The following is a 22,402-nucleotide window of genomic DNA, read 5'->3' as shown; positions in this document are numbered from 1 at the left end:
CATTCTTCTTACATTATATGAAACCATTACTGAAATTATTTTCTGCTAATTGAGCTGTGTGTATATTGTACATCATTGTACATAAATAGAAGTCTAAAAATATATCAAATCTCTGTTACAAAAATGTCAGATTAAAAACTTCAAAATTTAAGTTTAGTTTAGATTCATGGTCTAGATTAATCCGATGTCGGAGGAGGAAACAAAAAAAGTAGCTTTCTGAACATATCTCGTCATTCTCTCAAGTTAATAAATGTCAACATGTCAAAATTTAAGATGCAAAGGTGCTTCAATTTTATGATGAATTGCAGTCAAGCGCAGCAAAATACAGTCTGGAATAATTCTAGCAACAAAAACAGGAATGTTTGGCAATGATGGATTAAAAACAATTTTAAATAATGATGTCGCCGCTTTTAGCTCACCTTTGCACTTTTTATTTTGGTCGTAAACAAGTTTCACACTTTTAACTGCGCCCAGGGTTCCAAAAAGTTGCCAAATCTCTTTTTCTTATAAACACAGATCACAAGGTTTTTCAAAAAAAAACAGTTCACAAGGTTTTTCTTGGAGAAATAGTTCTCTTTAAATGTTTTACAGCTTTGATACTACGAGTTTTCACAAAAAATTTGATTTTGGACGGTTTTTCATCTTTGATGTTCTTTCCTTGTCTTGTCACATTACCGACAGGTCAGAGATCAATTTCCTGGCATTGGAAAAGAAAAGACAATTGAATATAGCAATTTTAGTGAACAGATCGCGGTTTTAACGGTTTCGACCCCGTCTTCTAGGAGAACATGGTGGACTTCTTATTTTTTGTTTTATTGTTATTCTATTTTCAGTCGTATATAAAATTTTGGATATTTGCAGCTCTTAGCAACTTCTCATGGAGGACCCAATAACTTTGATAACTCATTTCAGTTGCTGGCAAAAAGTTTTTAAAGATTTTGAAATCAAGCGTTGTTTTGAAAAAACAGACTTGTTCTTTAATTTTGCTGTTTGGTGTTTTTTGTCTACTTGTCTCCTGATTTTTTTGCCTAATGTTCTACTGGTGTAATAGTCTCATCATTTACAAGTTTTAGATCACATTATTGGTGCTGATCACAGCCGAACATATCTAATGTTTATAGTACCTTGCTGAATGTTTTAATGGCTTCGACACCTGTTTTTCGCAAAAATTTTAATTTTGTTTATGAATTTTTTCTTCATGTGTCGTTTTTTTTGTAGATGGTTTATTAAGTATTGATATTTATAGCACACAAAATTTTTAATTGGAGATTTAATTGAAGCTATTTATTGATTCCAGTCAATAATTTATATTTTTATGTTTTCAAAAATTACAACTGTATCTTGAACCTCTTCTTTTTTGTTCTTTTTGTTTTTCTTGTTACCTAGTCTCAAAAGTTGAAAGTCAATCTTCAGAATTTTGTTGTTCAAGGAGGCACGGTAATATTTTATTTTTACGGAATAGATTATGGTCTAAAAGGCTCGGAGATCTTTTTTTTTTGAAAATTTAATTGGACTTTTGTTTTTCGTCTTCATTTATGGTTTGAATATGTAGACGTACGCCATATTCTGGATGAATGCAATGACTTCAATGTTCTCAAATGAAGATATGGTTGAACATAAATCTATTTAAAGAATTCGGTTGATATATAATGGTTTTGTTTATTTGAAATTTTTTACTTTAAAAAATTGAACTTATTTTTCAACCTCGCCGTTTCTATCTCTCTTTTTCTCTAATTCTTTTTGAGCTTCATTAAGATTTGGTCCCATCATATTCTTTTTTTCATCATAATCAAATGCAAGTTTGTTGGTTCAGTTTAGTTTTTTGACGCTTTTTTGACTTTGTTATTATTTTTTTTAAATGGAGATTGAGTTTTAGATGTACGTGGATGAGTTTTTTAAATGGAGATTGAGTTTAATGCTTGTTGTTGTCATTTATTTTTCTTGGTTGTCTTGTCTCCAGATCTTAATATCGGCAGGTTTCATTCGCCTTCTAATGTGGCATTGTTTATTTTACTAAGTGGTTTGAGGTGGAAGCAATATTTTTTATCCGTACACCAATTTTCTTTAGCCTTGATTGTGTTTTTGAAAGTTTTCTCTTCTTCCTCATTTGGCAGACAATTAAAGCAAAATGAGTGGTGATGAACAATATGTGCAAACGCACATTACCGAGCCTCCTGGTAAAAAAGTTAACATCAAATGTTAATAATTTTCCTTCCCGAAAAATAATGTTTGTTTTGATGAACCATTTTTACCATTTTTGCAAACATTGGTAAAAACACTTAAGTGCCCGATTTCCTCCAATCGATATTCACTATTTTAACTCAGATAACCCTCTAATTCATTTTTAATTTGACTTTGAGGTTTGGGAAAATGAAGTGCAAAAGACTTTTTCTCAAATGTAAATCTTTTGCAAATGTTTTTTTGTTCAAGGATTTGAAAAAATTGGGGTGATAGTCATATGAAACCAATTTTAAAAAAAAATGAAAAAAAGTTTTCCAATAAACGTTAAAGTGATATATAAAATTTCAATACAAATTTGACAAATGTTTAAATTTAACCTGAGTAAATTCTCCTCTATCCAAACTTTTGGACAAATTCAGAGAAGTTTATTTTAAATTTGTCTGAAAATTTTTCATTCTTCTTACATTATATGAAACAATTACTGAAACTATTTTCTGCTAATTGAGCTGTGTGTATATTGTACATCATTGTACATAAATAGAAGTCTAAAAATATATCAAATCTCTGTTACAGAAATGCCAGATTAAAAACTTCAAAATTTAAGTTTAGTTTAGATTCATGGTCTGGATTAATGAATTTAAATTTTGAAGATTAAAAACTTAAATTTTGAAGATTAAAAACTTCAAAATTTAAGTTTAGTTTAGATTCATGGTATGGATTCTTCCTCGAGGTCGGAGGAGGAAACAAAAAAAGTAGCTTTTTGAACATATCTCGTCATTCGCTCAAGTTAATAAATGTCACCTTGTCAAAATTTAAGATGCAAAGGTGCTTCAATTTTATGATGAATTGCAGTCAAGCGCAGCAAAATACAGTCTGGAATAATTCTAGCAACAAAAACAGGAATTTTTGGCAAAGATGGATTAAAAAGAATTTTAAATAATGATGTATTTTAGCTCACCTTTGCACTTTTTATTTTCGTCGTAAACAAGTTTCACACTTTTAACTGCGCCCAGGGGTCCAAAAAGTTGCCAAATCTCTTTTTCTTCACAGTCACTTGCCAGATTGTAAACAAACAAACAGTACCCTGGACCAGACGTGGCCGAGGTTGAGAGGGGGGTTGCACCGAGAGGTGAGAAGGGGTGGGTGGGGGTGGCGGGGTTGGGGGCTGCTGCGGAGAGGGCGCTGAGGGCGGGAATGCCTGCCAGGGCAGAGGAGAGCTCATTGCCAGCTCCAAGGGGCGATGACGATCCGAGAGGCGAGAATCTGAAACACGTCTTTGAAGTTACAAAGTGCATTAATTTGAGTGCATGGTACATAACGTACTGGAGGTCAAAAATGCTAAAATCAACGAATCTTATTACATATTAAAACATGGGCAAAATCTTGACAAGAAGTTACAAGAATTATCAGTTTTTTTTTCAAGTTCTGGATTAAACATTGCATTTTTTCTAGCTCTTCAAGCGTCTTGGCAAGCTCTTCCATGTCTTGGCAAGGTGCATTGAAGCTCATTTTATTGAGAAGAATCGCATGAACTGTTATACAGTGATTAAATTTTCCATGTTATTGTGTCATAATAACAAACAACCAATTTATCGCAACCTTTCAAATTTCGTGATCTTAATGTATAGACTTTTTTGCACTTAAATATTGGATCTTCACCATTATAGCCCCAAAGCTTAGTAGTCATGTAACGTATAGCCCTCGGTCAGGTTAATTATACCATAATAAAAGGGCTACATTTTTGTGGCGGAGGGGTTTAATTATGGGAAAAAACCAAAATTTTAATCTTGTGAAAAACGATAAGACAAACCAATGGACTGATTATAACGTAACTTATTACTTGTCAATTGAAAATCATCTGTTATTCATCTCATGATACATCTTGTTATTCGCCATCAAAAACGAGTTACTAAGCACGGTTTTGATTATTATGGTTAACAATGTATTATTGCTGGAAGATTGCATATTTACTGCATAGGTTTCGAATTGTTCTTGCGTTGGCGTAGTTTTACTTCGGTTTATTTTGCGTTCATCTGATATACGGTCCTTTCAGTCGTCACGTTGCGATTAAAAAACGATTTTCAATTTCTTTTAGAGCAGCAATGTTAAGTAGTTGATTGTTTCAGCTGCTGCTTCAATTCTGTTTTATTCTGTTTTATTAACATTGTTTTCTTTCTAAGATATCTTATAGCCTTCACTAGATTTAATCAGATGATGCACCATAAAAAATGTTTCGCGTGCAGCATTTTTTGTCTGATAGGATTTTTTGAGACAGAAATTTTATCGAACCAAATTTGATAATATTGATAATGTTTATAGAAAGTCGTAGTTAGGTGATCAAAAATCTGATGAATGTTGAAAGAACAACTATTTATCAGACGGATCTAAAATTTTACACAAGAGAAGTTCTCAAGCTATTGGTGTGGAAACTGGTACATTTTTGAAGAGAAATTGTTTGCTGCAACCGCTACTAATCGTATGTGAGGCAGTGAAATCTTCTGAACTTAGTACGGGTTATAATTGATAGAGTATACACTCCAGGAAGTAAGTTGTGATCAAAAGATGGAGCTTGAAATGATAGCGCAATATAAGATAGAACAGAAAGACTCTCGCAGTGTGGAGCAGTTGGCTCAGTGAAAAGCACAGGATTGCAATTAGGAGATTATGAGGTAGCAATCCTCATAGGTCCCAAATTTTACTCTCACTATAATGCTGTTCACATAGAATCAACATAACCATCAAAGAGTTGTTCTGGTATTAGTTCTCTTGCAAGAAATTTTAATTGGAATATCTGGATGTACAAAATCTGAATTAACTTTGCAAGAACTTGCAAGTGTTCGTGCTAAGGATACCGAATCTTGCAAGATCACTTTGTAAGAATTATTACGACTTTTGTGAGAATCTAGAATTTCTTGATTATTGCTAATGTTGTGGGTGCTTTAAGTTGAATTCGTTCAGGACGCTTGATGGTCCTCTCGTCATTTATTAACCCCCACAAGAACAGTCAGACACATTGTTATTTAACCTAGAGCGTTGTTTGGCTTCATAATGTCTCTACACTTGATGACGTAAAAGCAACAGGAGCAGCATTCAATGGCAGCAGTAATGCTATCTCAAATCTTCAAAGACTAGATCACGCGTCACAGATCAAGCGGCATTTTCTTTGCGTATAATTAAAAATTTCCCATTTAATAAATCACGGCTATTTCGCCCTAAATGGTCCCACCGGACTTCCACATTCAAACCCACAACCCAAATCTGTTCCTGCTTTTCCGTATTCCGTAACAAAATTTACGGAGGGGAGGGGGGGGGGGGGGGTGTTTAAAGACCTTGCTGGCGCTTAATGCATGTGTTAGCATAATACACATTCAAAATTCAAAACAGCAGCTTTATAGACAGAAGAGATCTCTAATTTTAAAAGAGAGTGCATATAGCAATGTAGCATTTTTGGAGTTTATTCAGTTCGCGTTTACATTCGCGCATTCTAATACAGACCAATATCTGAATGTATGTATGCGTTGGGCTTTTGGTTCATGAGTATAGCAAGTGATGGAAATGGGGGGGGGGGGGGGGAGGTACGGGGATTGTTGGGTTGGATGGGGAAATATATTCCCCTGTGATTTTTCATTATTTGGCTGACAAAAGCAATTTGTTTTTGCGCAACTCTTTCATTTTTCCGCCAGTGTGAACTTTAATGAAAATTCCCTCTCCAAATGTCCCGCTATTTCACAGTGGACACACGTTATGTAACTTTGTTCACATTCGATGCGTGGTGGTTGTAAGTTTCAGTAATTAAGTCACCCGTCATTTATAGACAGTTGGAGCAAAACATGCTGAGAAATTTATGATCTCTTTAAAATGAAAATCTTGCGATTCTAAAAGAAAATCAAATCGTCTATCGCCTTTGTTTTTTTCTGTTAGAAAAACGTTTCTAAAAGAAGAATTTTCAAAAAATTAATTTAAAATATACTTTATTTACACTGCTTCATAATGTAACCAAATTATTTTGTTTTCTTTTATAATTTTCTCAACCTTTTGCGTCCCACTGACCCTTCTACTTCAAAAAAGTGGGGCTATTAGTCTGCTTCAGTTGCTGTCTTTAAAAAATCTTGAGTAACTCACGAAAAATCTTGAGTTAGACTTTAACTATAACAGAGTTAACTCAAAATTAGATAGCTCGAACTTAGCTGCATTTAATTGTAAATGGTTAAACTGACATTTTGCGCATCACCTTTTTTCACAATAACTCCTTTGAAAGTGATACACTGATTTTATTCACACCCCACATGCAAAAGAGCAATCATTTCAGATAAACAGGGCCTGAAGGAGCTTTTCAAGGAAATTTTGAGGGAAAAGCGAAATGGGAAAAGAGCGTGCCTGCAAGTAGATAACAATGCAATCACACTACACCTGCTCTTGTTCGCGTGTTAGATGACGATATTTGCGCCCGCAAAGTGTGAAAATAACCCATTTTGGCCCCCGATAGAGATTTCACACCGGGCTACTTTATTTCCGGTTTGCAGAGTAAAAAAGATGGCTAAAAACTAACTTTTCATCCCAATAATAAATTCTCAAAACAAATTTAGCTCATCACTTTTTTAGTAAAGCAAGCAAGCAAGATAGGCGACGAATTGATTTTTACATGGAAGTTTAGCGCTCCGGATTTGGTCTAATATTTGTAATATATTAACCGTGCAGCATTTTGTTCACTTTAGATTATTGGAAAATATTTGTGCCTTCCCCTTTTAAGTTTGCACGGCCTATAGAAGCAAATTTTTGTTGTTTGCTCTATAAATCAACCGGTGAACCATCAATATTCCTCAAGGACAATTTGTTCTGAAAAAACGTTTTCTGAATATGAGAACTCAATAAAAATGGGTCAAAATTAGATGAAAATCATTACACTCAATAAATACCGTTTCTGAAAAGGCAAAATGATCCATGACATTTAGATATCTTTTCAAATAATATACTGCAAATATATATGCAAGTTGTGATGTTAATATGTTTAGACTGATGAATAAAAATGTTCTATTTCCTCTTTTGACAGAAATAAAGAAGAAACAGATGTCTTGCTTCTCGCAGTTCATACATATTACACCTTCAGGATTTTCTATGATACCAGGACGTTCACATATGATACTTCAACCCGTAATTTGACACGCTTGAAAGTTAGAAACCATTGAAACTTGAAAACTTTAATTTTTTTAAAACTGAGATGCAAATCAACAGATTAAAATTTGAATTGTGCTCCCCTAGATAGCACGACCGGGTTTCTTTTTGACCTATAGTTTGTTGCATCTTTGAGTAGAAAATTGTGCTGGAATTATGAAATTAGACCGATTACAAGGTTGCCGCTCTAACTGCTTAATCTCTCTCTCAACTTTTACCATTCTGTCACAAAATTGACATATCCAGACAGAATTGTTTTGATGGAGACTTTTTTTCCTCGATTTTAAATCAATCAAAAAACACTTTCTCAAATTTTTTTCAAATTAAGCAAAAGGCCCAACTTAGAAACTATGCAATGTCATTTTTCCTAAAATCATCTCAGACTTCCGAAAAAAAGTTATTTATTACGATCAAAATTTTAATCAACCAAAAGGAATGCTGACATATTTTTTTATGAATGAGTGAAATTTTGATTCATAATTCGAATTAAGTCATGCCTGGACCTGCGTCTCAGAGCATTTCAGTGCTGAGTCAGCATATATCAATCAGAAAACGCGAATTCAGCTCTTGTACGTTGCATGTCAAGTGCATTTCAAGTTTTTTTATCCACAGTTTAATCTCATTATGATAAAATGAAGTAATTGAGCTCATCCAGGTCATTTATGCAATGTCTAGCTTGAATAATGTCATACGTTTGTATAATAAAACTGGTAAAAATTCTCTACCAATTTGTACTAAAGCGATTTTTGGAGATAACTACTACAAAGCCAACTTAGCTCAGTGGTTACGACTCGCTACTCAGATTAATTGTTAAGAACCCCACGCTAGAGTTTGAATCGCAGATAAATCAAATTAAGTAGGTGGAAGTTAAGCTGAACATATTTTTCATGCATTAAGTCACGACTAGCCAGTGTATATTAGGACATGAACAGAGTACTGGCCATCCAAAAAAAAAAGAATGTCAGTAGATTGATTGAGCGCTGATTTGCTCTGTCACTAACCTCCGAGTGGTTAACTAACATTTTTGGCGGTGACTTATCAAACAGTTTCGACGTAATGATCTGTTTCATTTTCGGAATTAAATCAATAAAACACCAGCTATACTCAGTTTCATTTGTGTTAGTATACAAGGTTTCCGGTGCTAACCCCTCCCCCAAAACTGTAATTGACGAGAACATTTTGCTTTAAGAATTCACCCATCTCACAGGGCGAGGGTGAAAAAAAATCGGCTCCCCTTGTAGGGCTATTATAAATTTATAAATGGTTTATTTAATGCTGAAATAGTTCTTATGTCTCCATAGTGGCAATACAGTCATGATATGTATCATATGTTTCATCGGGCATAGCATTTCTGTCGCCATACAAAACGAAAAACAAAGCAGTTTCTAGAAATCATAATATGGATAACTAGTTAAAAAAACGCAAATGATTTGTGTAAAGTTAGCTGCAAAAAATTTTTTAAAATGCGAGAGCAAATAACTCTAGCGATAATTTAGATTGTAAAATAAACTAAATTAGAACTAGTTAATTTTTTCCCAGATGTAACTTATTTACCAGGTAATGCTTTCTAAAATCTTTTTCTTGTGTTCCTTCCATTTGTCACAAATGAAGTTTTTTCTGTGAAACTACTCCCATGCTCCTCTATATCTCTTTTCTCTCTCTCTCTCTCTCTCTCTCTCTCTCCCTCTCTTCTCTCTCTCTCTCTCTTCTCTCTCACGTAATACCCCAATTAAAATCAAGCATCCCAGAAATTAAATTGATTTTTGTGTGAGCGGCTGAATAATTTTTTTGTTTTTTAGGGCAACGCTGGCGTTTTCACAAAAATTGTCTGCGTGCATGGTAAGTGTTGCATAGTTTTTTTTGAGTATTTTGAACGAATGAACTTCAGTGAAATCAGTGGCAAAGAAGCTCTATCATTTATTAACTATCAAAATAAATTGCACTTAATCTAATTGTCTATTAAGTTAGTGCATTTTTTGTATCTTCAAAACGTTGCTTGACACTTAAAGCGGACATTCTTTTGAGTATTTTGACTTGAGTAATGCTTCAAGATGGTGATCAATTTTGAGAAAACAAAATCAAAGCTCAGCTCAGCTCAACTCATTCAAATTTTTCTACAGATCAGCTTGGAGCACAAAAGCTAAATAATTTTGATAAATTTTCAGTTGATCTTTGTTTTCTGGAGGTGTCGAAGAGAAGGTTAACACAATGCATCAAATAAAAAAAGACAAATTATGTTTTTACGAAAACTGAAACAAAGATTATAAAGAGCTGCAAATGTGAATAAAATGAGAGATAAGGGAAAGGGCAACTTGAAAGCTGGCTCGTTTTTGTTTAAAGCCACCTTTTATGGCCCTCTCAGCTCATAATAAAATGCAAATGATGACACTTCCCTTAGTACATAAAAATCAATGGAGTGTATTTTACAACCCCCTCTCTCTTTCTCCCTCTCAAAATCACATATACTATAGATATACCTGTCCATAACTATGGCTCTTAAAAAAGGAAAATTCTGTTTTTTCTCCTCTTTGTCTGTCGCTATACACTACAAACATAAACACCTCATACGCACAGAAGGGGGGAGGCGGGTGAATGGGGGGGGGGTACTCTGTTTTTTGTCTTCGTTTGTCGTTATATACCATATAGATATATATGCAAACAAGTGAGGATGGTGGTGGGGGGGGGGGGGGGGGGGGGGCGGCTCCGTAATGTTGTGAGTGTATATTATATCACGTGTACAGCTGGCGTGAGGCTTTCCTTTCTGGTTTTTATTGCACTGCATTAGTGCAGCCTTCTTTTCATCAAAAGCATACGTTGATTAGTTATCTGGCTTTTTATGTTCACGCAATATACATCTTAGCTTAATATGGGCACTGGGGGTGAAGTAGATCACACCGGGGTTGGGTTGGATGTGGGGACACAGAGGGGGGGGGGGGGGGGGGGGAGGGGTTATATATTATATAACGCTATATTATGTAAGAAAAATTTGCGGTGTGTATTTGACAAATGGACAATAATTTTCAGTAAAAAAATAATTTTCCAGTAAAGTAAAATAATTATTCTTGTCAATTTGGTTACAATCAGTTTCACGATTGCCCAGCTAGCGCTAGTTTCATTCACGTCACCGAAACGGGGGTGAGATTCAAACATCAAAATCAATCGAGTTTAATTGTATTCGTCGTAATTAATTGTTTTCATTTCCTGAACTTTTTCCTGTTTGCTATTATTTTAGGATGCTAAAAGCACGTGGAAAGGATGTTTCCGGTGTTTTTGCATATTTGAAACAAATCTATTTATCTGAAAATTTTGTTCGCGAGCGTCGAAAAATTAATTCGAGAAAAAATAGAAAGTTATAACGAACAGTATACTATGCTCTAATTTTTTTGTCTCAAATTAATTTTATAACGATCAAAAGCATAAGCAAAACACAATTTATTAAGATTTCAGAACACAATTACTAATCCGAGTAAGTTCACTCGCTTCTTAAATGAGCCAAATCTTCCCTGGTACTAACGACACGTAAAGAATAGAAAATCAAACATAAAATTCATATCACTATAGTCTAATGTCCCCCAACGGAAGATTAAATTATCAGTTCATAAAAAGGACCATAAAACACATTAAATCATATATACTATATACACAGAGATACCTGAATGAAAAAGTGCAACAGTTGTGTTTGGATTTGATTAAAAGGTGAGTGGGTATAACAATAGGAAGGGGTGATTGGATACGGTGGGTAATTCGTGAACAGATGTCGGCATTTGAATTTTAAAAGCAGGTGAATATATTTGGGCTATTTATGGACAGTGGGCTGCCATAATGCGCGGCATTAAATACACTCTAGATAATAAAATGTAATGAAGTGAAACAAAATAAAGAATTTTTTTTGGCGATAAAGTAAAACAAAAATTCAAGATGCGTCTTAAAACATTATGGATGTTATCATTTCAAAACAAATTGTAATTTTTTTCGAAAAAGTTAAGCATATCTACAAGTACCAAAACCTATATGTTGTGATCTAACAGTAAAATTGTGGAAATAATCAATTTGGCTCGCTATGAACCGTGAAAGTCTTCATTAGTTAATTCGAATTACAGGAAAAAAAATTCTACGTGCAATTCAATGTGACGAGAAATACTGTTTTAGACTTTTTACCCCCTTTTAAATTTAACCCTTCATATGTTTCAATCGGACGATCAAACGATGTCTAAAATGAACGCTTGGTTCAATGTTCTTGGAGGTTCAAATTTTGTTAAAATTGTTTATAGCAATCTTTTTGATTTTATTTTTAAGGATAGAGGAGGCTTGTCAATTTGTTTTATCCGGGTCTTTTGTTGATATTGTTGCTATTTTTTGATTTTTTTCGCAACGTTGAAAACTCCAGAAATGGCTAGTTGTACTTTCGCTTCCTATAGGAGTCTTCTGAAATTCAAAATTTGCCGGTTTTTCGAAAAATTAACTAAATATTTATACAAATTTTTTGGATTACTGAAATTCTTCATTTGCCAATTAAAATTTTTCGCAAACTATGAAATAACTAAGCGTTTGTGTTGGACGGACGCGCAGAAAAATAAAGGCTAGGTTTGGACTCACCTTGGATTCTTTCAATCAATAAATTTTCGGATATTGGGGCGTGATCTTTTTCAAAATATTTTCGCTGTTTGAAAATTTTATGTTCATATACAGACCAAAATGAATTCAAAAGAGGGCCTAATTAATGACAGATCCTTTTTACAACAAAGTGTGGCCAAATTAATATGTATTATGACTTCAGAGAATAGCTCATAGTTTTTATGGCGTTGACAAAAAAGTTTCGTAAACGTTAAACGATTTCTTTACAGCTTCATGACTTCGTGTTATTAATCGAAGATCAAATTGTATTCTTTGAGAACTTTTGGTGATTCTAGTCTTTGCTTTCAGTTTTTATCTAATGCCTCTTAGCACTTGGAACAAATTTGGTAATTTTTTCGTCTTATTTTCTTATTAATTAATCTTATTTTCGTCCATAAGTAACTTAGTCTCAACATGTACAGCGCCAAACTTATTAAACGCCTTTTATCCAGGTGAAGTCAACAAAAAATACTTTTTATAGAGGATTTGATTTTTAACTAATAGTTTCTTGACTTTCCTAATACGAATTCTCAAAAACATTATTGATCTTCTTTGCAGATTTGCATATGATTGATGTTGTAGTTTCTGCCATTTTCAAAATATCACTTTGAAAATAGCTCCAACTGTCACAAAAAGAATGCAAAGAAGGACATTTTTAGAGATTTCAGAGAAAAGTGTACAGTTTTAACGGCTGCCAAACCGTTCTCTCGCAAAATTTAAAAGATTTGTTTTAACTTTGTCTCTAATTGTCGTTTTTTTTCTGTTGTCGTACGGCAAATTCTTGATAACTGAAACCCCAAATGCCAAATTGCTTCTTTGTATGTTTAGATGTATCCATTTATTGATTTCAGTTTATAGCTAACGATCTTAATGACTTTGAAATAATTTTACTTACCCAATTTAAAATATATATACTTCCCAATTTTTGTTCTCATTGTCGTCAACAAGTAACTTTGTCTGATTATTGACAGGGCTTATTGTTTAGTCACTGATCATCTGTTGCTTCATGCAATATTTGCTCTGTTGGTTATGTTTTGACTGGGTTTTGAATGAATTCTCATATGAGTTTCATGAGTTTTCAAGGCTGATCAATATTTGTGGTTCTTTTGGCTGCTTTTCTTACAAAAATCTTTTGCAAAGAAGACTTATTTAAAATCAAAGCAAAAGCAAGTGAAAATTCAATAACTTCTGTTTAAATTGAAGTTTCCTGTGGTTTTCTATGTCTTTTAGTTTCTGTTGTTTTTTTGCTGTCTTTTGATTCGGACCCACTAATAACAAACCCAACTGGCTCCTTGAGCAGTTGCAAGTTAATCTTATTTTTTAAGTGGAAAGCTTATAATTTGTTTGAATTTTTGAAAATGTTTGTTTCAAAAAATTTTTGGATATTTTACCTTTGTCACTTTTATCGTATTTTTGTCGATTTTGTAAAATTTTTTTTGTAACGACAGGTCGCATCTAATTTCTAGTGAACCAGAGTCCGATCTTTGTAACTGTTTTTTCCAACCAGCGTTTTCATGGCTTTGGTACTATGCATTTTCATTTGAAAATGGAATATTTGCCCGCTTCTCAGTTTTTTGTTTCCTCACCAAATTATCAGACTAATGCGGTGCCCCAATTGGAGTTAAAAAAGCGCAATTGAAATTATATAAGGTTCTTCATGAATAGCTTTTGTTTTTAATGGTTGCAACGCCGTTCTTTTTGTAGTCGTCTGACATATCATTGGCAACGAAAGGTCTCAATTGCTTCATATGAGGTATAAACTAACCCTTTTACTGAGTCGAGTTGATACAATTTGGTTGAAATTAATATAAAATTGGCTGTTATCAAAAAAATAAATTTATTTTCGAATTTTGCCTTTTTTGCTCTTCTTTTTCGACTTGTTACCAAGTCTCGTTATTGACAGGTCTCATATCTTATCTAAGGAACTCCAGGTTAAATTGTTTCGTTCAGGTTTTATCTTATTTTCTGTTGATAAGTGTTTTTTTTAAATATAAACGTCGGTTTTCGGTCGTAATTACTGTTTGCTATTATTTGGTTTTCATGTTTGTCTTGTCCACTACTCTCATAAGTGGCAATTTTCCGTCAAATAGCTCGCAAATCCAGCATTACTTTTTTCACTTAACTGTTTGTTAAACGATGATTTTTTGGAAAGTTTTCTATCTCTTGCTTATTTGGTAATTGAACGGGTTCAGAACAATATGTGCGAACGCACATTAAAGAGCCTCCTTGTTTTCCTCAAGTAGGCAATAAAAACAATAGCTAGACAAACTACATTTGAATGAATGATCAAAAGTGTTCATGGTTCTAAACAATTAGTGGTCAAACAGACTAAGACCAAACATTCGTTTAGGGAAATAGTTCAAACAACAGAGCTTTGAATAGATTTGGTACCGTTTATAGTTCTCTCTGTCACTAAGCTAACAAGGACCTGTGAACTTGGATTACTTTTTTAGGGAAAAGATTTCTGTCAATAATAGATTAGATCCTCTATATTTTCTGGACTGTAAATATCGAATATAGCAAGTATATATTAGCAGTAAATCACATATGTTTTGCTACCTATCTTTCCTTTCAACCGTATATGTTATCTTTTTTCTAATAACCATTTTGGTCTTTAAGTCAACATTACGAGCCAGCGCCCCCAACTTTACTTAATAGTGAAATTTGGCGACAAGGAAAAAAGAAATTGTATAAATAAGAATTAATATATTATTTCATTTTTCGCTATAACCCACACTGTAAGGAACGTTTTACATGTTATTAAGATATTTTCAGGGGAATTAAAGAGGTAAAGAGGACCAAATTAAAAGAATCTGATTCGATTATTTCAAACTCTTTTTAGTATTTTATTAGGATCATGCTGTCCCCAAGACGAACTCCGACGATTATCTTGTAGGATCTTGCAAAATTCTTGTCTTGCAAGATGCAAGATCCGGACGCCTATCTTGCAAAAACCTTACAAGATCTTGCAAGATAGACGTCAAAAAAATGTTGGCGAAAAAAGTGCAATTTTAAAGACCGACTAACTCAAAGGCCATATTCTCTTACAAGATCTTGCAAGATAGCGGTCGGTAATTGATTGGGGGCCACAACCTCTCAATTACAATTTGTCTTACAGATACCTACCACTTCGCCCTCGTTTTGGACGAAGCTAAATTTGAAAAATGAAAAGCAAGGGACTAAATATTCAAGTCGTAAAAAACATTCCTCAAAAAAATGTGGAAATGGCAAACGTGTGCTGCAGGTCCAATTTCTAGTAAAAATCGGATGGTACCTTAAACTTTTGATTGACGGATGGAGTGATGGTCCGGCTGCAGTTGCGAATGCGAGAGGACTGGCCGCCAGGCGTCTCTGACTAGCTGTCAAGTACGCCTGTTGGAGTGCCTTCTGAGAGTGGTGGCTGGGCGTGTTGGCAAACTTCACCGTCAGCTTCTCGCCCATCGCAGCCATTCCTCCAGCACCACCCCCTGGGGACCCGAGAGAAGTGGGGTTGCGGGACACGAATTGGTATCCGTCAAATCTCTGGATGGCTCTCTCTGCATCGCGTCTGTGATCGAAGCGGATGAATCCGACGCCTCTGGACTGGCCTGGAAAAATTAGACAAGGTGATTTGAGACAGACGGAGTTAAAAAATATAGTTTAAAGGTAATAATCAAAAACAGCGGTGAAAAATCGGGTCTTTCCCATTATAGCCCCCCCCCCCCACAGCTTAGTGGGCATATAGCGCCCGCCCACCACCCCAATACCGATACCGTATTTATACCATGACGGTTTTTTTGGGGAGGGGGGGGGGGGGGGGGGGGGGGGAGGGACGAATAATTAGAAGGTACACGAGTGAGCGCAAAGAATAAGTTTGGTGATTTTGTTGAAATATATTATAGGAATTTCTGGTGTTAATCAAGAACCAGTTTCCGTGCGAGAAGTTACTCAGAATTGCAGAGAGGTAGAAAGAAGAACATAAAAATAATGATAGAAATAATAATAAGGACGAGACCTTCCGTTTGTGCCCCCATACGTTATATATCCCACAGATAAGAAGCATGTGCCATTATATAGTAAATTGTTATTTAAAAAATGGCACTTGTGCTCTGATGTGGGGGGGGGGGGGTGACCAGGTTATAATCTGACTGATATGTAACCTGTAGTTGGGTCAGTGAGTATTCTGGATGTGATGATACTGCCCACTTCTGAGAAGAGTTCCTCCAGGTCTCCAGCAGTGACGTCTTTCGGAATCCCACTGATGTACAGGTTCGCATCTTTTATAGAAGGGGAACTGGGCCGTGCAAACGACACCTGGAATAGTTTTGCAAATGATTGCTGAAAACATCCATCAAACACTGATGACAAGTAGAGCCAATGGAAACATCCCGGACCGTAGATGATCTTCATTCAAGAATAAGAATGTCTATGAATCTTAATATATTTAAAGAAACGAATTCTAAGTGCATTTTAGTAGTGAAGTTGCAAATTTTTACTGCTGAAAATATGGCTAAGTTCTTTAAGATAAGAAGCAGGGAATGCAATGATATTACATCAAAGCATCGCTTCAAAGTTTCAGGTTTTGTAATTTTGAAATCAGTCAACGGTCGGTTTTTCTCGCACAAAAATGAACACTCTTGTTGACCTTCAAAATAAGCTTTCTAACTCTGACTTAAACAGTGAAGAATCTGTAAAAGACATCTTGCAAAACATGTTATCGGTTATTATTTCGCAACAAGAGACTATTGATTCCCTGGAAAAGAGGAACCAGCAGCTTCAAGAAAAAAGTGATGAACTGGACAAGCGCCAACTACAGTCTGAAAGGTATTCATCAAAGAATTGTCTAATTTTTATAGGATTGGACGCAATGGATCCTTGGGACGCGGTTCTGAAAATTATCAACGAAAAGATGAATATTCCGATTATTGATCAGGATATTGGGGCCTGCCATTTCCTACCTGGAAGACATCAAAGAAAAGCTATTATTGTACGGTTTATTTAAGATCACCATCGAGAACTTGTCTGGGAACGCAAAAACTCGTTACAAAATGTTAAAAATAGCCAAAGTGGACCTATCTACATTGTGGAACGACTTACGGAGGCGGATCGCAAGGTCATGAATTATGCGAAAGAGGCAAATATAAGAACAAAAACGTCAAAAGGGCAAGTGTATGTTGATTTTTACGACAACAAAAACCATTCTCCATGGACCCCTGTTCATAAACCGGAAGATGTTGACAAAGTTATACATTCATTGAATTCGTCGCAAATGGGGCGTCACTTTTATGCAGCTCCACCTTCAGCGACTCATAGCTATCAAGGACCCTCAAAAATGCCAGATGATGTTCAGATGAAAGATGCTTCAGGAGATCAAAATAACTTTGAGAGAATGTTTATACTACTGGAAAAAGTCATCGAAAAACTGGATGGGGGCACCAGCAGCAGTCCTCCTCACAAAGTAAGAAATCAAAGCATATCTGAAATTGGAACAAAAAACTAAAACTTACTACCACAAAAACATTTTCCCTACTGCTGTTGAACATCAGATCTTTGTCAAAAAACTTTGAGGAACTTGAGATCTTAGTAAACAGAACAAAACCCTCTTTAATATGCTTGACTGAAACCTGGCTAACAAGCTTTAATGAAACCTCCTTTTGCTTACCTAACTATAATTTAATTGCTAATAAGTATCGAGAAAACAGAAAAGGCGGAGGTGTAGCAATTTTTTCGCTCAATGATCTAACCATTGGTGATACAAAAACTTTCGATTTCTACGAAAGTGTTGGCATAGAAGTTATACTTAACAGGAAAATTATCAATGTTTGCTGAATATACATACCGCCTAGTGAAAGTAAAAGTGATGTTATAAAAATTTTTGATATTTTCCTTAAAAATTTAAATCGATATCAAAAGAACACAATTTTGTCTGGCGAATTCAACATCGATATATTGAAACATGATAAGTACTGTCGAGATTATGAAAACGTAGTCATTTTGAATGGATTTAGTTTTTTGCGGAGGCGGATCACAAGGTCATGAATTATGCGAAAGAGGCAAATATAAGAACAAAAACGTCAAAAGGGCAAGTGTATGTTGATTTTTACGACAACAAAAACCATTCTCCATGGACCCCTGTTCATAAACCGGAAGATGTTGACAAAGTTATACATTCATTGAATTCGTCGCAAATGGGGCGTCACTTTTATGCAGCTCCACCTTCAGCGACTCATAGCTATCAAGGACCCTCAAAAATGCCAGATGATGTTCAGATGAAAGATGCTTCAGGAGATCAAAATAACTTTGAGAGAATGTTTATACTACTGGAAAAAGTCATCGAAAAACTGGATGGGGGCACCAGCAGCAGTCCTCCTCACAAAGTAAGAAATCAAAGCATATCTGAAATTGGAACAAAAAACTAAAACTTACTACCACAAAAACATTTTCCCTACTGCTGTTGAACATCAGATCTTTGTCAAAAAACTTTGAGGAACTTGAGATCTTAGTAAACAGAACAAAACCCTCTTTAATATGCTTGACTGAAACCTGGCTAACAAACTTTAATGAAACATCCTTTTGCTTACCTAACTATAATTTAATTGCTAATAAGTATCGAGAAAACAGAAAAGGCGGAGGCGTAGCAATTTTTTCGCTCAATGATCTGACCATTGGTGATACAAAAACTTTCGATTTCTACGAAAGTGTTGGCATATAAGTTATGATTAACAGGAAAATTATCAATGTTTGCTGCATATACATACCGCCTAGTGAAAGTAAAAGTGATGTTATAAAAAATTTTGATATTTTCCTTGAAAATTTAAATCGATATCAAAAGAACACAATTTTGTCTGGCGATTTCAACATCGATATATTGAAACATGATAAGTACTGTCGAGATTATGAAAACGTAGTCATTTCGAATGGATTTAGTTTTTTGCACAAAAAACCAACTAGAAAATGCCTTACAGCTGAAACTTGTTTAGATCATGTGGTTGTAAATTTTGATTAAAAATTTTTGTATTGTGAAGTTTTAAATGACGTTATCAGTGATCATTTACCAGTCTTATCAAAATTTGGTAACCGAAAAACATTGAAACATTATATTACTTATAGTGACTATTCAGCTCTCTTACAGAAAAATATTTCAAGCGACATTGAAGAAATCTTATGCATATCGTTATAAGATGTTATTGATAATCTAAATGATTCGTTTAATTCATTCTCAGAAGATCTTGTAAATGTCTTTAACGTTAAATTCCCAATCAAAAGAAAAATTTTGAAACAGAAATAACAATGGGTAGATAATTCCGTGAAAAAATTAACAGCGAAGAAAAAAACGAAGCATGCAGAAAATGGATTCAAAGTGCAAAAATTGAGCATAAAATTGTGTTCAAAAAGCTCAGGAACAAAATAAAAAGTTGCATTCGCACCAAAAGAAAATTTTTTTACAATATGAAGTTTCAGTCAAGCATAGGGGACAATAAAAAAGTGTATGGTATAATAAATGAAATATGTTCTAACACAAGAACAAGTACACCTATAGTTTTGCATATAGATGATAAGCAAATTGAAAATGCTTTCCAAAAAGCAGAACACTTTAACAATTTTTTCTCAAATATTGGACATGAATTGGCATCAAAGATTCCTGCTCAGGGTCTAAATCTATCTCAAGTAAAAAATTTAGGTAATTCTATGTATTTCTATGAAGTTACAGAGTTCGAAGTTTTTAACCTAATAGCTAATTTGGCTAATAAAAAATCTTCTGGTTTTGACGGTATTTCTAATTTCTTTTTAAAAACATTTTCCAAATTCCTCTCTAAATATTTAGCCTATTTCATTAATCGATAAATCGGTCCTTTGTCGAAGGAATTTTTCATGAAAAACTCAAGCATGCTGTTATTATACCTTTGCATAAAAGTGGATCAAAAACAGAATTGAATAACTATCGGCCTATTTCGTTACTGTCCTGTATCAGTAAAATTTTCGAAAAATGCGTTCATATCAGAGTAGTTAATTTTTTTGAAAAAAAATCCGTTTTCCAGCCTGAGCAATTTGGTTTTCGAGAAAAACTAAGCACTTCCGATGCATCGTTAACATTTTCCGAATTGGTACGGAAAAAAAACCGAGATGAGAAAATCGTGGCAGTTTTTCTTGATTTAAAGAAAGCGTTTGATGCTGTTGATCACAAAATAGTACTAAAAAAGTTAGAACTCTCGGGCATCAGGGGGCCTTGCTTAAAATGGTTTACTTCTTACCTGAACAATAGAACACAGGTAACTTTTTTAGAAAACACTTACTCAAATCCAAAATCCAACTAAGATCTCAATAGGTGTTCCTCAAGGTTCGGTTTTAGGACCTCTGCTGTTTATTTTGTATATTAATGATTTAAAGTATTTTTGTTCAGATGCCAAATGTATTATGTTCGCCGATGATACGTCTTTGATATTCAAGGGTAAATCCGATAGTCAAATTAATACGACAATCGAAGCAGTAATGCAATGGCTTAATGCTAATCGATTGTCACTCAACATATTAAAAACATCCTGCATAGTATTTCGTGAAAAGGATCAAAATTATCAACCAGTAGAAGTTTTTCAAAAAGAAAGTGTTGTTAAGTACCTCGGAGTGAAATTTGATAATGAACTAAAATATCAGTCTCATGTTAATTTTGTTGTTCAAAAACTTAAAAAGTTTTGTGGTTTAGTATCAAAATTAAGACATCTTTGCTCGAAAAAGGTTTTACTGCAATATTACAATAGTCACATAAAATCTGTTATCCAATATGGAATTATTGCGTATGGAAATACTCATCACAACATATTGGTACCAATTCTAATGATACAGAAAAAAATTGTTCGACTGATGTTTTTCAAAAAACAACATGAATCGACTTTCGATTTATTTTTCGACAACAAAATTTTAACAGTTTATGAAATATACATTGTTTGCTTAACTAAATGCGCCCTTGAATGTTGCAGTTCTCTTCATAAAAATCAAATCTTGAACAAATTATGCGTGAAAACTTATTTAACAGCTTCCAAAACTCGTATGAGTTTAAGTAGACTGTTCATACAAAAATTAGCCAAAAATAAAAATGATACTTTCTCCCTTGAATATCGTATTCCAGTGCTCCTTAATTTTTTACATCAGCATGATATGTTGCCGAAAAACGTTTATAATCTTACATTGTATCAAGTCAAGCGCTATGTTGATAAATTGAAAAGTTCTTTTTTTATTCAAAATCAACACCTCATTGATGCTGTTTTTGATAAATCAGGGTAAATAAAATAAAATTTATGTTATGGGGCTTAATGAATTATAATAGGATCTGCTGATCCTGTAAATTTTGTCCCTTGCCTTTAACTTTGTTTTTGGCATAAATAAAATCTTATCTTATCTTATCTTATCTTATCTTATCTTATCTTATCTTATCTTATAATATAATGTACCTACGTTTCTATACTTGCTCTAGCAAATTAAGGCATGAAAAATTTGAAAGATACTGAATATTTTAGCAGGAGCACTGATTATATATACTTTTTCTCTGTTCAAAATCAAACCTGAGCCAATTTTGATATGAAATGTTATTTCTTTAAGGTGACTTCTTTCTGTCCTCTAAGTTTTTGAGTTTTTAAAGTGTCCTCCCAGCAGAATTTACATCGTTACAAATTGAAGTTTTAAAGTCCAAAATAAACTTGGGTGTCTTTGTGGCTGCAATGATTTTCATTTCACGGGACGGTAATGCATATTGCAAACTGGATTGACATACTGGTTGAAAAAGTGAAGAACGCCGTAAATTTTAGTTTGTTTCAAGCTTTTTAGTACACATCAGCCTGGAAATGGTTCACAAAACTAATCCAATGTTTGATAGAGCGCTTTCCTTTCAACTACGAGATGTTTGGTAATAATGGCTGCTTTGTTTTTCAATTGTTTGTTTTGTTTGTTATCCTTACTTTGATCTTTTTGTTGCCCACTACAATTCCATTCAATCTGTCCACTGCAATTGAGGCATCATGAGGGTCCTTGAAATTGATGAATGCATAGCACAAACTCTGGCCTGAAACACATGGAAACAGAATTGATTGAAAGAGCTGTAAAAAACCACTGCAACAGAACTGAAACAGCCATGAAAAAGTACTGCAACAGAACTGAAACAGCCATGAGAAAGTACTGCAACAGCACTGAGCATGAACAGTTTGTCAATCAAGCAGAGCATGACGTAGCTTATTGAACAAAAGTGCCCTTCCTGTTTACCAAAAGTTTTGCTTCTATTAGACTGCAAAATTTTTAAATTGTTGATTTGCTGAGTTTATGACTATATAGCTATGATAACCAACTTAATTGTCAATTTAAATTTTTTCCAACATTATCATAGATTTTGTTGTCTGCTCGCATGTGTATTAAAAAAGTTTATTGTTCAACGACACCCTACAACATAAGATTGTACTTAAGAAATTTG

General features: G+C 34.2%; 1 protein-coding gene across 1 annotated transcript in view; it reads right to left on the bottom strand.

The window, feature by feature from the left end:
• LOC142356336 (ELAV-like protein 3) overlaps window positions 1–22,402 on the bottom strand; it is a 46,312-nt gene that overhangs the window by 3,856 nt on the left and 20,054 nt on the right. The window contains exons 5-8 of the mRNA XM_075408268.1: window positions 21,897–22,000; window positions 16,107–16,260; window positions 15,242–15,554; window positions 3,140–3,444 (exon numbers count right to left, since the gene is read on the bottom strand). Coding sequence (XP_075264383.1) covers window positions 3,140–3,444; window positions 15,242–15,554; window positions 16,107–16,260; window positions 21,897–22,000 — 876 coding nt within the window. The remainder of the gene's footprint in view (window positions 1–3,139; window positions 3,445–15,241; window positions 15,555–16,106; window positions 16,261–21,896; window positions 22,001–22,402) is intronic.

The sequence above is a fragment of the Convolutriloba macropyga genome, chromosome 2 (genome assembly GCF_964194025.1).
Source record: "Convolutriloba macropyga chromosome 2, txConMacr16.3, whole genome shotgun sequence".
Classification (NCBI taxonomy): Eukaryota; Metazoa; Xenacoelomorpha; order Acoela; family Convolutidae; genus Convolutriloba; species Convolutriloba macropyga.
This window is presented reverse-complemented; position numbering and strand designations above follow the sequence as displayed.